Source organism: Anarrhichthys ocellatus, unplaced genomic scaffold (genome assembly GCF_004355925.1).
Source record: "Anarrhichthys ocellatus isolate YVR2014 unplaced genomic scaffold, GSC_Weel_1.0 scaffold14, whole genome shotgun sequence".
NCBI classification, from domain to species: domain Eukaryota; kingdom Metazoa; phylum Chordata; class Actinopteri; order Perciformes; family Anarhichadidae; genus Anarrhichthys; species Anarrhichthys ocellatus.
Window position 1 is genome coordinate 3,028,338 of NW_022280044.1, and position 13,689 is coordinate 3,042,026.

Sequence of the window (13,689 nt, forward strand, 5' to 3'; positions counted from 1 at the left end):
AATTTGGTTTAAAGACAAATATGAGTAATTCAACATAACATTAGAAACACATTATAATTCTTAGGCTTTATTTCACACTCAGAACTAAACGAGGACTTCAGACTATTAGATTGAAAAGAGTGCAATGTGACATCTTCAAATGTGTTGTTTTGTCTGACCAACAGTCTGAAAACACCAAAATATTCAGCTGACTGTGATATGGAACAGACAAAACCAGCAAATGCAAATTGGAAAATTTGAATTTTTGCCTTGAAAAATCATTGTCATAATGAATTGATTATCAAAATAGTTGCAGATAAATTGTGTTTGAGAATTAATAAAAATGTATATTATACATACAAAGCACATACAGACTTACACACCATGCCTTTAACATGGACAATGCCCAAGTCATCAAGATCTTAAACTGATTTATTCTAAGTGCATATGCAGGCAACAGAGTTGCTGGCTGAGGGTTAAACAGGGAAAAGACAAAAATGACAGGGATTTCACCACTGAATCCCTTTAGCGGGCCACTGACATATGAATGAGGGCAAAGAGAGAGAAAGGAGAGAAGAGAGAGAGGGAGAGGGAGAGAGAGAGAAAAAAGAGTAGACAACCAATTTGGGAGTAATGCAACTAAAAACTGACAAGTGTAATTTCATCCATCTGGGCCGATGTGTAAAAAGCGCTGCTCCGAACATTCCCCATGATTCCCCCTGATTGATCTTCCCCTGGTCTGAAACACCTATTATTAGCCACGAGCCTAATAGCACCAGGATGGCTCAGCGCTCTCCCAGGGGCCAATTCTCCGGTCATCTGCCCCTCACTCACCACAGCTGTGGAAACCAACCAGGGAGAGGGAGGAGGAGGGGGGGGGGGGGGAGAGGGCGCTGCCAAGAGAGGATGGAGGCGTACCTATTGGGGGGGGGTAGGTGTGGGGCAGGGGAGAGGGAGCGAGGTTGAGGGGGAGAGGAAGAGAGGGGTAGAGTGGGTATGAAGAGGAATATGGAGAGAGATGGAGACCAGTGGCTGGACATGCATGGGGGGGGGGGGGGGGGCATGAGAGGAAGGTGGGCGTGATGGAAAAGCCAGGGAGAGATATTGGAGAGGGGAAAACAGGGAGACAAAGAGGAAACAAAAGTTATTCATAAGCATTTCCTGAAAAAAATATATATATTTCACCGTTTGCTGATTGAAATGATTGTTAAAAACATGACAGTATATTAACTAGCTTTGTGCTCATTTTAATTACTCAGGTGGAAGAGGCCGTCACCAACCTGACTCTTGTTCATCTATCCCCAGCTGAGGAGGCTGCTAATGCCAGACCGACAATACTCCAGAGGAAGCTTGGCACAGTGAGCTTGTTTTAATTGGATTAAAACTGCAGGTCGTACAGTATAATGATGCAGATATGGTTATTTCTTGATTTTTTTTTGATTTTTTTACTTGAAACCTTTCAATTGTTTAATTTTAAACATATTGCTTCAAGTAAGTTTTAAGTATTTTTCTTTGATTATCTAAATTGACCTTTAACTATAGCAATTTATGCAAAGTCCTCATATTTACCATTTTAAAACAGTATAAAACATTTATTTTAACCCGCTAAAATTGTGTTTGTAATCAGATATAAGTGAATAACAATATTGTAGACACAGTTGCAATAACATGATCTACATCTTCATAGGAGAGGTTATAATTTTACTTAACTTATATCTGCTCACAACTAGTGTTATAAACCTTTTATCAAATGTTTACGTACTGCTAATAAATGCTCAATAGAGGGACTTAAAGTACAGTGTTACACATTTTTGTTGACACACATTTTTCATAAAAATCAGAGAGATTCACACACTGCTCTGTTTGATGGACTCAAAAAAAATTCAAGGTTGAACAAACTTGGAATGAATGTGGCCAAACCACGTTCAAAGCCCCAAACCCAGAACTGCCATGATGATGACCAAGGTTAGATGTCAACAATAAGAAAGTTTGCAACATGAAACTGAGGGAGAAATGTTGATTGCTGTTTGGCTCTTTTGGGTGATTTTGCGATGGATTAAGGTCAGAAGTCATCTGTTAATCGCCCCTTCAGTCTCTTTGATTGAGTGAGCCCTCAGGTGAGGCGTAATGCATTTTCAAGGGCAATGATGGCAATAATTGGCTACCTTCGCTTCACTAAAATGGACAAAGTCCTAAAAAAATCTCCCCACTCGAATCTGACAGTTCAGAGCAAATGAAAATAAAGGCTCTGAGGGCTTTCCAGCCAACGAATTAATAATTATGATATTATGAGGCTGGCTATGGACACGATCTCCTGGCCAAATCATTACGCTGATCTGTGATCTGCGGTTTGTTAACTAAGAGGACCCTGAACTGTCGTGGTGCAATTGTTTCACATGCAGTTATGTGATTCTGTTAGAAAGCTAATATTTTAATTATCAAGGCTCAAGCGATGTTTATATGGCCCTGGTTGATTCATCAATATATTTCTTATCAAGCTGCTTGGCACAGCAGCTTGTCTTTTACTTTTCAATTGTTCATTTTGACCAAAAATGCTAAAGTGGTTCTTCTGAACCGTTGAAAGAAGGATGATTATTGTATTATCAGTGTTTAGCTGTGAGACAGACCTCCTAATATTAGAAATGGCTTTCCTCTGCATTATACGTTCATCACAACGTACCTCTTTAGTGTCTGTTTAGTACTTTAAATGTAGTTTATATAATCCTGTGGCATTATTAAAGAGATCTTAAATGTGTCTGTGTAGTGCTCAGCTCATTCTGACATACTTTGCTTGTTTTCTAAACATCGTACAATAAACATAATTATGTAATATTCATTTTTTTTCTACCCATTCTATATTTTGGTGTTTTTTAATGAAAATATTTGTAAGGATTTAGCAGCAGTACGATAGCAAATGCAAGATTTAAACACTGTAAAAGGAACTGGAGAAGTGATGAATGTAATGATGATGATGATTATGATAATAGCAGCAACATTAGAAGCACCATAATAAACATCAAGAGCCGGCTAATAATAATAGTAATATTAATGGTGATGATGTTGCAGGTGAGATCTGTGAGGAAAAAAACATCTTCATTGTTTTTTTAAGTTAAATATTGCTAAACATGTTTTCTAATCAGAATCTTTGTAAAAGCAACAACTTTCAGCTTTAATATTTTGCATAATTAACTTGTGTAACAAAGAAAACCTTTTACTGTGTCTTTAGATGAGACATGTCTGCACTTTTAGACATTAGACGAATGTTTCCTTCTTTTCTCTTATCTTCAATGCAAAATAACCAGACAAGAATGTGGAGGCAGGATTCGATTGCAGGCCTACTCTTTGCAAAAATGTAGGTTTAGCACAAATGCACTCTGTTAATCCAACTTCATGTGAGCAAAGCGACGTGTTAGGAGGGCAGAGCCCAAGGCCCAACCAAAACCCAGCCTGATCTGAGATGCAGTTTCAGGTAGGAGTGTCATAGGGTGCAGCAGACAAAGGTCCACAGCTATCACCTGACAAACTCCTACAGCCCAGCACAGCTCACGAGAACACGAGCAGCATCTCGTCCAGCGCACCACAGCTCACCAGGTGTGACTCCCTTTCTCTGCACTTGTTTTCCACTTCGTTTCACACCGTGCTCTTAAATTTCAAGCTCCTTTTATTTTGCAGTCAGTGTTGGCTATTGTGTGCAGCACTTCCTTCAGTGGGGCATTCATTCCTGCATGAGAGCCACACACACACACACACACACTACTTTATTAGTTTATTGAGGATATGTATGTGTGTGTGTGTGGGGGGGGGGGGTTCTTGTGAGAGATCTATCTACAAAATATTCCCACCGAACAGGATTGTTCAGTGTTTTCACACAGGCCTATTCATAGCAAAGTTTAATCCTGTAAAAGATCAGTAGAAGTCTATATTTTCTCCAGTGCCAAAGCACTTCATGGAGACTTTAGTATTCTTTCTCAGTGTTTATTCCTCTTTTATATGGTTCATCTAGTTGCGTTTGAAGGGTTGCAACCGTTTGAAGCTCAGATTCAGGTCTAAATGAGATTTTAAATGGTGATAGCGGTTGTATTTATGCATCAGATACTGCTCCAAATTCTAAATCTCAGTGTCATTATTACCCTTCAGAGACAATACTTAACACCTTTATGCTTATCCCATAAAATGTGCTCACATCAGTCCGCACAGGCCTTATAATGCATTTAACTATATATTTGGATCTACGATATTACAGGATTCACGTGTAGTGTGAAATGAAGAATTTTGTAGCAAGTTTCATTTATTTCCTTTAATCCCTCGCATTTGTAATCGAGATTAGTATCGTTCCTACCAGACCCCATTAATAATCCAGCTACTTTAGTCCCCATAATTGCATCTTAATTACTATGCTCCTACAAGGACTGACACGGTTACGGTTGGACATTTAGGATCCTTGCACAATTTATCAAATCCCTTTTTAAGGGGTCACTATAATCCAGTGTTTTGAGTGTTATTTCTCTATCAGGCTCCATGCAGCGTGTGGCACGCGCTGGAGGCGCGCTCATAGCACTGTGGAGGTTTTTAAACCACCTGCCTGCTCGGACACAGACGGTGACCCTCCAATCTGTTCTGATGATGGCCTCGCCACAGGATCTGTCTGTGTCACCGATACATAATCCCCAGATTGCAATTAATTATATAACCATAACGAAAAATCCTTACAAGAGGCTAAGAATATCCTCCATCCTGACATTATATGCTTGTTTTTTAACCTCCTATAATACGATTTATATTATATTCAGTTAAGAAAGATCTGTATTCTTCGTATAATAAGATTGTCTGCAGCATAATACCAAATACAAGATTTAAACACAATGAACGAACGTCATTATGGCGATAGCATCATGCAGCAACAACATAAACATCAAGAAAAATAGCCCACTAAATAATAATGATAATAATAAGCATAATGTCTCGACACAAAATGTTCAAGAATAACAAATTACAAACATGTAATTGACGACATGCGTATAATTTTAGCTACAAGGTGTGATCAAGTCCAAATGCTTTAAAGATTCTTCCCTATTCAGTTTTTCACAGGTTATTGTTCATTTGCGCTTAATGATTAAATATTTCAGGAGTTTGTTTAATGCTCCTCCTTGTCAAGTATTCTTTCTTAATTTCTGCGACAGATGAAAAGGCGCTCTAATTAATCCAGGAGGTTGTGAAATAAATGATTGTCTTTGAAGTACAGGCCCAGGCCTTGGACTGCATTAGAAGCCAAGCATGTGATTTGCAACTGTTGAAGTAAAACCCTCACTTTGCTGCAGGGAGAGGAAAAAAAACCGGGGGTAAAATGAGGAGGGTGGATTCTCGGCAAAAGAAAATGGTATCTTTGTTTGCTGTCCTTTGTTTACCAGGGGATTCTTTCTCATTTTTCCTCTTTTTTTTCATTTTTTACTAATTCATTTCAATGGCTTTCAAACAGGAAAATGGAAATGTTGCTCCTGCCCTCTATTTCAGAAGCAGCGTCCTGGCAACAGAGCAATTTTCTATCATCAGGGATAAACGGCATCGAACAGTACATTCTGATAAAAAAAGAGCCCATGATTGCTGGCCTTCCTGTCTGTCATCTATCGACCAAATCCTCTCCTTCAAGACCGACCACTGTGCTGTCAGACCTAATAATGTCGCGTATTAAGTCGAGAGGGGGAAAAACGGGGGACCAATGCACGCACTCCGCCACTATAGTCTTTTATGTCACCGAAAAATTCAGATCAACTTTTGGAATATAGCTCCTTTGTTACTGATTCGGTATACAGGATCAGGCGTGTTCATCAGGTCTTATGCACGTTACCCAGTAGCGCCGAGCCCAAACTAATAAAATATATATATTTCGACACTCTGGGCTTAAAACTGCCAATTTGTGACAACAAGTATATGTCAAAGCCCTTATATCGCCCTCCTTATTTCTCCATATTGTCTTAATAATACTGATATAATACGGCCAATATGTAAAGACATTGTTGTCGTTTTCTCGCACTTCTGCTGATCAGAATGATCAAACATTTTGTAACATTTCACCAAACGACTGAATTTCCGGCTGCTTCAGGTTTTTTTTTGTGTGCTTATTTCAGAAACGAATGGCAACATAAAACAACCATCCGACTGCTGCAGGAAACCGAGCGATGCAATCACTCAGCCGGACCTAAACATGCAGTGAGAGGAGGCGACAAGAGAAACAAGCAGTCTTAATTAGGACTCGGGCCCTGAGTGGGACCAGTGCAGCTTCAGTCTGCCAAATTAAATCCATTAGTCTATGAGAGGCTGTGAAGACTCGGTGCTACAGGCCTTTGCTTATTTGTGGTCATTTAGTTTCACAAGCAACACGCTACGCTGGGTCCATCTGAAGTCCCCCGCTCGCCTGCACCTGGGGCCATGCATATGCCAATTTAGCTATTTACCGGAGAGATAATGCAATCCCAATTTATGATGCAAAACTTATTGTAAACAGACGTCTGCCTGGGAGGGGGGCGCGTGGCTTTCTTTATGACAAAACCGCACTAATTTTTCTTGGTGTAGTTGCGAGCTTTCAGGAAACACATCAAAGCTTTGCATAAGTGGGTTTGCATTAGTGCGTAAAAGCGGCGCTCCACCATTTGGGCATGGATGAATTCTGCCAGCATTAAAGGCTGATCGGTGGTCATTTTGGGCACGGATGTGTGTGTGTGTGTGTGTGTGTGTGTGTGTGTGTGTGTGTGTGTGTGAGGGGTTGCTCCCTCTGAATGTAGTTACATGAACCACGTTACGCTGACAGCTGTGTGGAGGATGCATCTGCGCTTCTTCTCGCCACTTCCCGCCCTTCACACGGCAGCCACGGAGAGCCGTCGACGCCTGGCTGTCTGTGAAGCGCCAGTGGCTTTGCGCTGCGGAGAAGGGAGACATGTTGTTTAAGTGCCTCCCGGTCTCTGTCTGCAGGGACAAGCCTCTGCGTCCCCCAAACCGCCCGGATCCCCGAGCAACCGAAGGGGGTGGCTTTTCATGCGAGCGAGTCACTAACTGTTAGAGGGACCGACCGCAAACAACCCGGCCTCCCGCTACAATATAATGACTTGTGTTTTGCTGGAACTCCGTGTTAGCGCTCAAATATGATTAACACGTGTGCAAAATAGACAAGCAAATACGTGCAGACTTAAAAAAAAAAAAACAGTATGTGACACACATTCAGAGAGAGAGAGAGAGAGGAGGAGAGAGAAGAGGACACTAGTTGTATTTTATATATTTTTGAACCGTTCTAGAGACTTCCATGCGCCAAATTGGGTTAAGGTGCCATAGCTCGCCTTCATACTATCTAAACTGGCAGCGACCGTGTTAACCATACAAATAACGCCAGGTTACACCTAAATGCAGTGTAAAATATTCTCAGCTTTCATGTATCCCGACGCAGACAGTGGATTGTCAGGGAAATCCCAGGCCTGGAGTGATTTTAGAGAGTCATTCATCAGCGTTTATAAGACAGCTGGAAATAAAGACCACTTCTGCTAAACCGCCACGGCCATTGATTGTGCTGAAGGTCAATCATCTACTTAGGGACAAAGTGATTTCTAGATTTGCAGCCGAACTCAGTTAATTTTGTGATTGACATTTGGACGGAGTGAAATATAAAATAATTTCCCTCCAGAATAAGGCTGTGAACTCTTAATAGGACAGAGTACAACAGAGGGCATAGGTACGCTTTGGGGGCACGTCTCATTTTCAAATATTTCAAAACATTTTCATTTTTAACGAATTCTGTCCGCTGATGTCCTGTATGTGCCGCTGGTTTCTTCATGTGCTTCTTGCAATCAGACACGGTTGTCAGCGTGCATGCATCTTAAACATTTCAAAAGCACCGAGGTCGAGTATGTCACGTTCTCCCTGTTCAAACAAATCCGTCCTTTCACCACTTCACTTAATCTCAGTGTGCTACAGAAAAAGCCTCCCAAACACGCCTGCGGGACACCAAGACTTTGACATTAACCGCGCAGAACACCCCTCAAAGTAACTGATGTGCTGCAATAATCCTGCGGTGGTTTCGCAGATGATGATGCAAAACATGAAGGAAGACGTCTCATCCTAATACCCCGAATATTTTAGCCCGCAGGGGGGGAAGCAACTACCATCACTGCAAAGCATGTTCGTCTTTGTAGTAGCACTCAAAGGCGATTAGAAAAGGTATAAGATCTGGTTTCTCTTCTGCGTGTCCAAGTGGAACACGGGCAGGGGAATTGGCCACTATGTTAGATCACTGAGGGGTGACCAAGGTGTGCTGACTCCTGCGAGGTCTGGACGGCCACACTGTGTGTGCCTAAAACACGGGATTATCAGAGGCAATAAAACCATTCATCAGTGTCAGTGAACATAAAAGGAGCATTCAAAGGAAGCTCTTACCTGCCGCGCTCCTGACGACAAAAGAAGCACCCTGTTTTGTTTTTAAAAAATATGATTGAAATGAATAAGAGAATCTGGAAGCATAAAATAAATCCGTCTTGCGCCTCACATCCCTGCCTCTGTGCTGCTCTCGCGGTCCGCTGCTGTAAAATGATTATCCGGCTGGGTTGTGCACTTTTTAAATCCCCACAAAGTAAATAACAACCGTAACGATAATAGCAAGGTACCAAGTTCTGGTTACAGAAAAGGAGAAAATTGAAACTAAACGCTGCATTTAGACAACCATTTTTGATAAGAGGATAATTGAGGCGACACTGGCGTATAATTAGGGGATAATTTATGCTATATCCACTTTTATTCCACCCTCCCAAAATAAATCCAGTCCATAATCATTACAGACGAATTGTTCTTAATTTTATAGCTGCAATTTGAGTAAAGTGTGGCCGCTAATCAAATAGGTTTTCGTCGTAACTTGATTGCAACCATAATTATTTTTCATCGCCCATTTTTGTTTGGTGAAATTGCTGAACGCTACATTGCGGCAAAAAAAAAAAGCTGAAAGTGGTGATAAACATGATTTGAAAACCTACTGCATTAATGTACGTGGGCATATAATTTGAATGTTATATGCGAACATCGCAGCCCTCAGAGGCAAACTGTATAATTTACATATATTGAGGACCCTATCAGGCCTCATATTACAACAGGGATAAAAGACACTGTCAGTTTATCACGGTATCCACCCTTCTATGTGCAAAATAACCTATTGTACCTCAGGCATATTGTTATTTGATGTGTCACATGTACTGTATTTTCAATTGTCTGAAGATGCTTAATCATATGGTCAGTAGCCCGCAGGGAAAAGGAACAGTTATAATATACGTTACTTGGAGAGCAGAGGGGCGCTCAACGAGCGACTGCTCATTAGGAGACATCAAAGCAAACACTGCCAAAAAATAATAATTTCATAAACACTTATTCTTTGTAAAAAAAAAAAAAAAGAAAGAAAAATTAAACATTCTGATATGTAAATTAAACAAAAAAACAGTGGTTGTAGGCCTATTTATACTAATTTTCAAGGCGATTCCACCTGTTTCAGGAGTTTCCTTGACATAAAACAGACCACTTTGTATAAATATGTTTAGTGTTTAAATACATCTTTCAAAGTATATAATACGAATATAATTATTCCACACTTTGTGACTGTTTATAAATTTGATACAAAATATCTATCCAATCTAAACGAATATTTTTCATATGTATAGATATCCTGTTAATAATATATTGGTACGTGAATCATTTTCATATTAAAATCCATTTCGACTTTAATATTGTTAATAAGGATGTTTGTTGATGCTTTGCTTGAAATAATTAATTCCTAAAGAGAGGAGGAGTTAAAGGCTGAGAAACAATGAGGCACATATAGACTGCCGGCTCATCAGGCTAAATCAAAGTACGCGCTATATGTTGCGCGTCGTGCGTAATTTGGGTGAAAAAACTAAACCGACTCGGCGATTCCAAAAGAGCTGTTTTTACGTGTGAAGCTTGTCTGTAGGAATTATGCGTTTTTCCCACCATATATTATTTCCCCCATAGTTGTGGTGGGAGCTGGTAAGGTGGGTTAACTCCAGCTCAAGTCTCCGTGAAGCGCAGAGCACTGATGACGTTGGGTTGGATGACCAATCGGGAGGCGCTGCCCTTTGGAGACAAACCATTTTACTTGTAGTGTCTGCATCAAGTCTGGAAGCAAGGGCTCAATTTTAACAGAATCCACCTTAAAATCTCTCCCTTAACTTATTCCTACCGTCCACCATTTTGAGCGAGAATATCACACAACAAGGGGGGAAATAAAGACGCCTCTGGAAAAACCCGGGTGTTAATAGGACAATATCTGTTCGCGGTGGAGAGAGGAGAGAGACAACAGCAGAGCGAGAGAGAGAAAACCGATTTGGTCTTGAGAGAGAGAGAGGGGGTGAGTGCTCTCAAGGCAGAAAATTCGATGATGACCATGACTACGATGGCTGACGGTCTGGAGGCTCAGGACTCGTCCAAGTCTGCTTTCATGGAGTTTGGGCAGCAGTCGCACTCACAGCAGAGCTCCCCGTCGATGGCCGGCGGCCACTACCCGCTGCACTGTCTCCACTCCGGCTCGCACGCTCACCACCAGCACGACAACACCGCGTACACCGGGACCAACACCTACAACAGGTCGTTACCCTACCCCTACGTGAGCCACCCGCACCACAGCCCGTACCTGCCGTCCTATCACAACAACACGGGAGGACAGACAAGGTTAGACAGCACAGGTAAGAGACCCCTTTTTCCACCATGCCAAGTGGAAAACGCACCGCGTCGCGTCCATCCCAGGCGGTTGACAGTTAGCCTATTAGCATATGCCTTCTTTCCCCCTATACTGCCGGTGTTGGTGTCAAGCCCGAGTCACCGCACGGCCACTCCAAATTCCGGACGAATGATCTTTCAGGTGGGCGATTACATCGAAGAAAAGCCGTGCGTAAATGGCAACGGATAATTTGCGATCCAGCCTATTACCTTCTCCGCCTGCTTGCTGTCCCGTTTAGTACTCCCCTCACTTCCCACAAAACCTGTTTTAATGCCCGGGGTGTGATCATCACGACCGTGCAATCCTCACCAACTACTCGTGAAAATTAGGCAGCCCGCACGCCTTGAATGTTGTAATTAGCATTTAATTGACATGTCATTACCAGCAATATCCTAAATATGACAGCGTATGCAGGATTGTTGGCTGCCACGGCGCTTAAAGGCAATGTGAGATTTTTCAGCTTTTAAGACAGTTTCGTTCGGCGCCTCGGAATTTACTCTTCGCGGAATATTGCAGCTGTTTAGACACGTTTGTGTTTCCATGCACAGCGAAATGCATGATGTGTCCGCATGGCTGCGGATTTAAATACTAACATTGGTTGTTTTTGTTGCAGAGCAGAAAACGACGGTGATTGAAAATGGGGAAATTCGTTTTAATGGGAAAGGCAAGAAGATTCGCAAGCCCCGGACAATTTATTCCAGTTTGCAGCTTCAAGCGCTGAACCACCGTTTCCAGCAGACACAGTACCTCGCTTTACCGGAGCGCGCCGAGCTGGCTGCCTCTTTAGGACTGACACAAACCCAGGTACGAGGAGGGATTCACTCTCTTACTCCCTACATGTTGACATCAACGCCTGGAAACCTCATGTACATAACTATAATAAAGATTAGGACATTATTATTATTACTATTATTATTATTTGGCTGTGTTTTTTCGTTTGGGTAATGGTCTTTATTTATATTACATTTAATAACTTGCAATTTTGCAGAAACTAACCGAGCTTCACACAACTCAACACATGCTCTTTTCTCCACGTCCTTCACCAATGCGCACTTCTCCCCCCTCGCAGGTAAAGATTTGGTTCCAGAATAAGAGGTCAAAGTTCAAGAAACTGCTCAAGCAAGGCGTCAACCCGCACGAGAGCGACCCTATTCCGGGCTCCATGTCCCTCTCCCCGCGCTCCCCGACCATCCCTCCGATATGGGACGTCTCGGCCTCTTCCAAAGGAGTAAACATGCCGGCCAACAGCTACATGCCCGGCTACTCTCACTGGTATTCCTCCCCGCATCAAGACTCGATGCAGAGATAGACTGACGAGACAAGGGGACGCTCGGTGAGCTGTCTGGAGGCCTCCGGATCTCCGCCATGCAGTTTTCAACGTAGCCTACAATTTGTGTCAGCGCAGAGGCTGGATGCTGGAGAGGAGAAGGACCCCTCGGCTGCTCCTCTGCTGAAGGATAAAAAAAACCGCAGCAAAGCCTCGGTGTGATGACACAAACAAGGGGACTAACCATTTTTTTAAAGCGTACATGGCTGTTCAATGGGCTCGCATATTTGTTATGCTTTCATTCATGTCAACATCTTGAAAGTCAATATACCAAATATTATCAGTGACATTTCCGCCACTTTGGGGCAAAGACTGCGTACACCCTCCATGCGCGGTGGCGCACAGAGCCCGTCGCCATGGGGGCGACTCCTGACTGCTTTTTTTTTTGGGTTGTTTCTCCAACATGCAAAACCAAGCAAATTGTCTGTCTGTAAATATATTCTGCGATTTGAGTTGTACATACACTTTTTATGTTTTTGTCAGATTGAGTAAACCGTGACTCAAAACAGATGGCTGCTGTTGCATGATTTCATAAATTCATTTGAAACTAGGCCCCCTTTTTATGCTTCATATTGGGCCAACATCACATTATAACGGGCCTATTTCCCGTCCCCCTGGTGTGTGTACGAGCCTCTAACAGACACCATGAGGTAATGACACGGTGCTCGGTGAAAAGCCCATTTCATCAGTCAACGTTTTTAAATAAATCCAAAGCGCTGGGTGGCTGATGAAGCACGCCAGTGTATATAGATTTATCAAATGCACTCAACACCGGAGGAAATGAACTTACCCGGCCCCGCTGCGGTCTACATTCACCTCGAAAGACATTTGCTCCAGGTCCAGCTTATCTTGTCATTTCACCCTCAATTATTAGAGGTATTGACAAAATGTTTTCTCCTTTCTCTCCGTCCTAATGCAGGCCGTTAAATGCCAAGCTCCACGGGATCGATGTTGAACAAAGCAGCCAGCTGCAGCGGCGTTCAATATGAAGGAGATATTTGGGACAATTTGTGGGTTTTTATCCAAGTGAGGCTTTTTTTTCCCCATTCTCATAAATGCAGGCATAATTAGGGTAATTTTTGATGTAGCCCGCTGATTACAGCGTTTTTACCGTCAAAGATAATTACCTGTAATTTTCTACCACTTTTAATACTAAAAGGCATCTTTATTTGGATTTGAGGTAGCACAGATGGAACAAAAGGGGAGATTATTCGGTTATTCACATACAAATTGCCGAGAAGAGTGAGCGCTCGGGATATTATCTGAAATTACAACGCTGAAAAGCTTCATGCAGCTGTCAAGACGCGGATGTCCCACTGGCGCACATTCAGCTATATACCTGGGCCCCCAGACTGCGGGGGGGGGGGGGGGCTATCTGCTATACGGGGGCCATGTGCACCCTCATCTGCAGGCTGCAGGGAGCCCGAAGCAGCAGTCGAGTAAACATCAACAAGGCTCATAAATACACAGTTGGGTTATTCAGCTCTAAGAACTGACACGTTTCATCGTGTTTTGCAAATGGGGGAAAAAAGGCTTTGATGAGCTAAATCACATAGATAGATAGATAGATAGATAGATATAGATAGATAGATAGATGGATAGATGGATAGATGGATAGATGGAT

At 42.4% G+C, this 13,689-nt stretch overlaps 1 protein-coding gene across 1 annotated transcript; it reads left to right on the plus strand.

Moving 5' to 3' along the window:
* The first annotated feature begins 10,111 nt into the window (after positions 1-10,111).
* Positions 10,112-12,612, plus strand: dlx6a (distal-less homeobox 6a). Its single transcript, XM_031853631.1, has 3 exons — positions 10,112-10,703; positions 11,352-11,542; positions 11,808-12,612. Exons 1-3 carry the CDS (start codon positions 10,397-10,399, stop codon positions 12,045-12,047), a joined length of 738 nt encoding a protein of 245 aa, XP_031709491.1. The 5' UTR covers positions 10,112-10,396; the 3' UTR covers positions 12,048-12,612.
* The last annotated feature ends 1,077 nt before the right edge of the window (positions 12,613-13,689 follow it).

Bases quoted from the DNA above. Each gene is read 5' to 3' on its own strand.
- dlx6a (XM_031853631.1), top strand. From the start codon at position 10,397: ATGATGACCATGACTACGATGGCTGACGGTCTGGAGGCTCAGGACTCG. The intron at 10,704-11,351 runs GTAAGAGACCCC...TTTTTGTTGCAG, and splicing joins GACAAGGTTAGACAGCACAG to AGCAGAAAACGACGGTGATT. The intron at 11,543-11,807 runs GTACGAGGAGGG...CCCCCCTCGCAG, and splicing joins TAGGACTGACACAAACCCAG to GTAAAGATTTGGTTCCAGAA.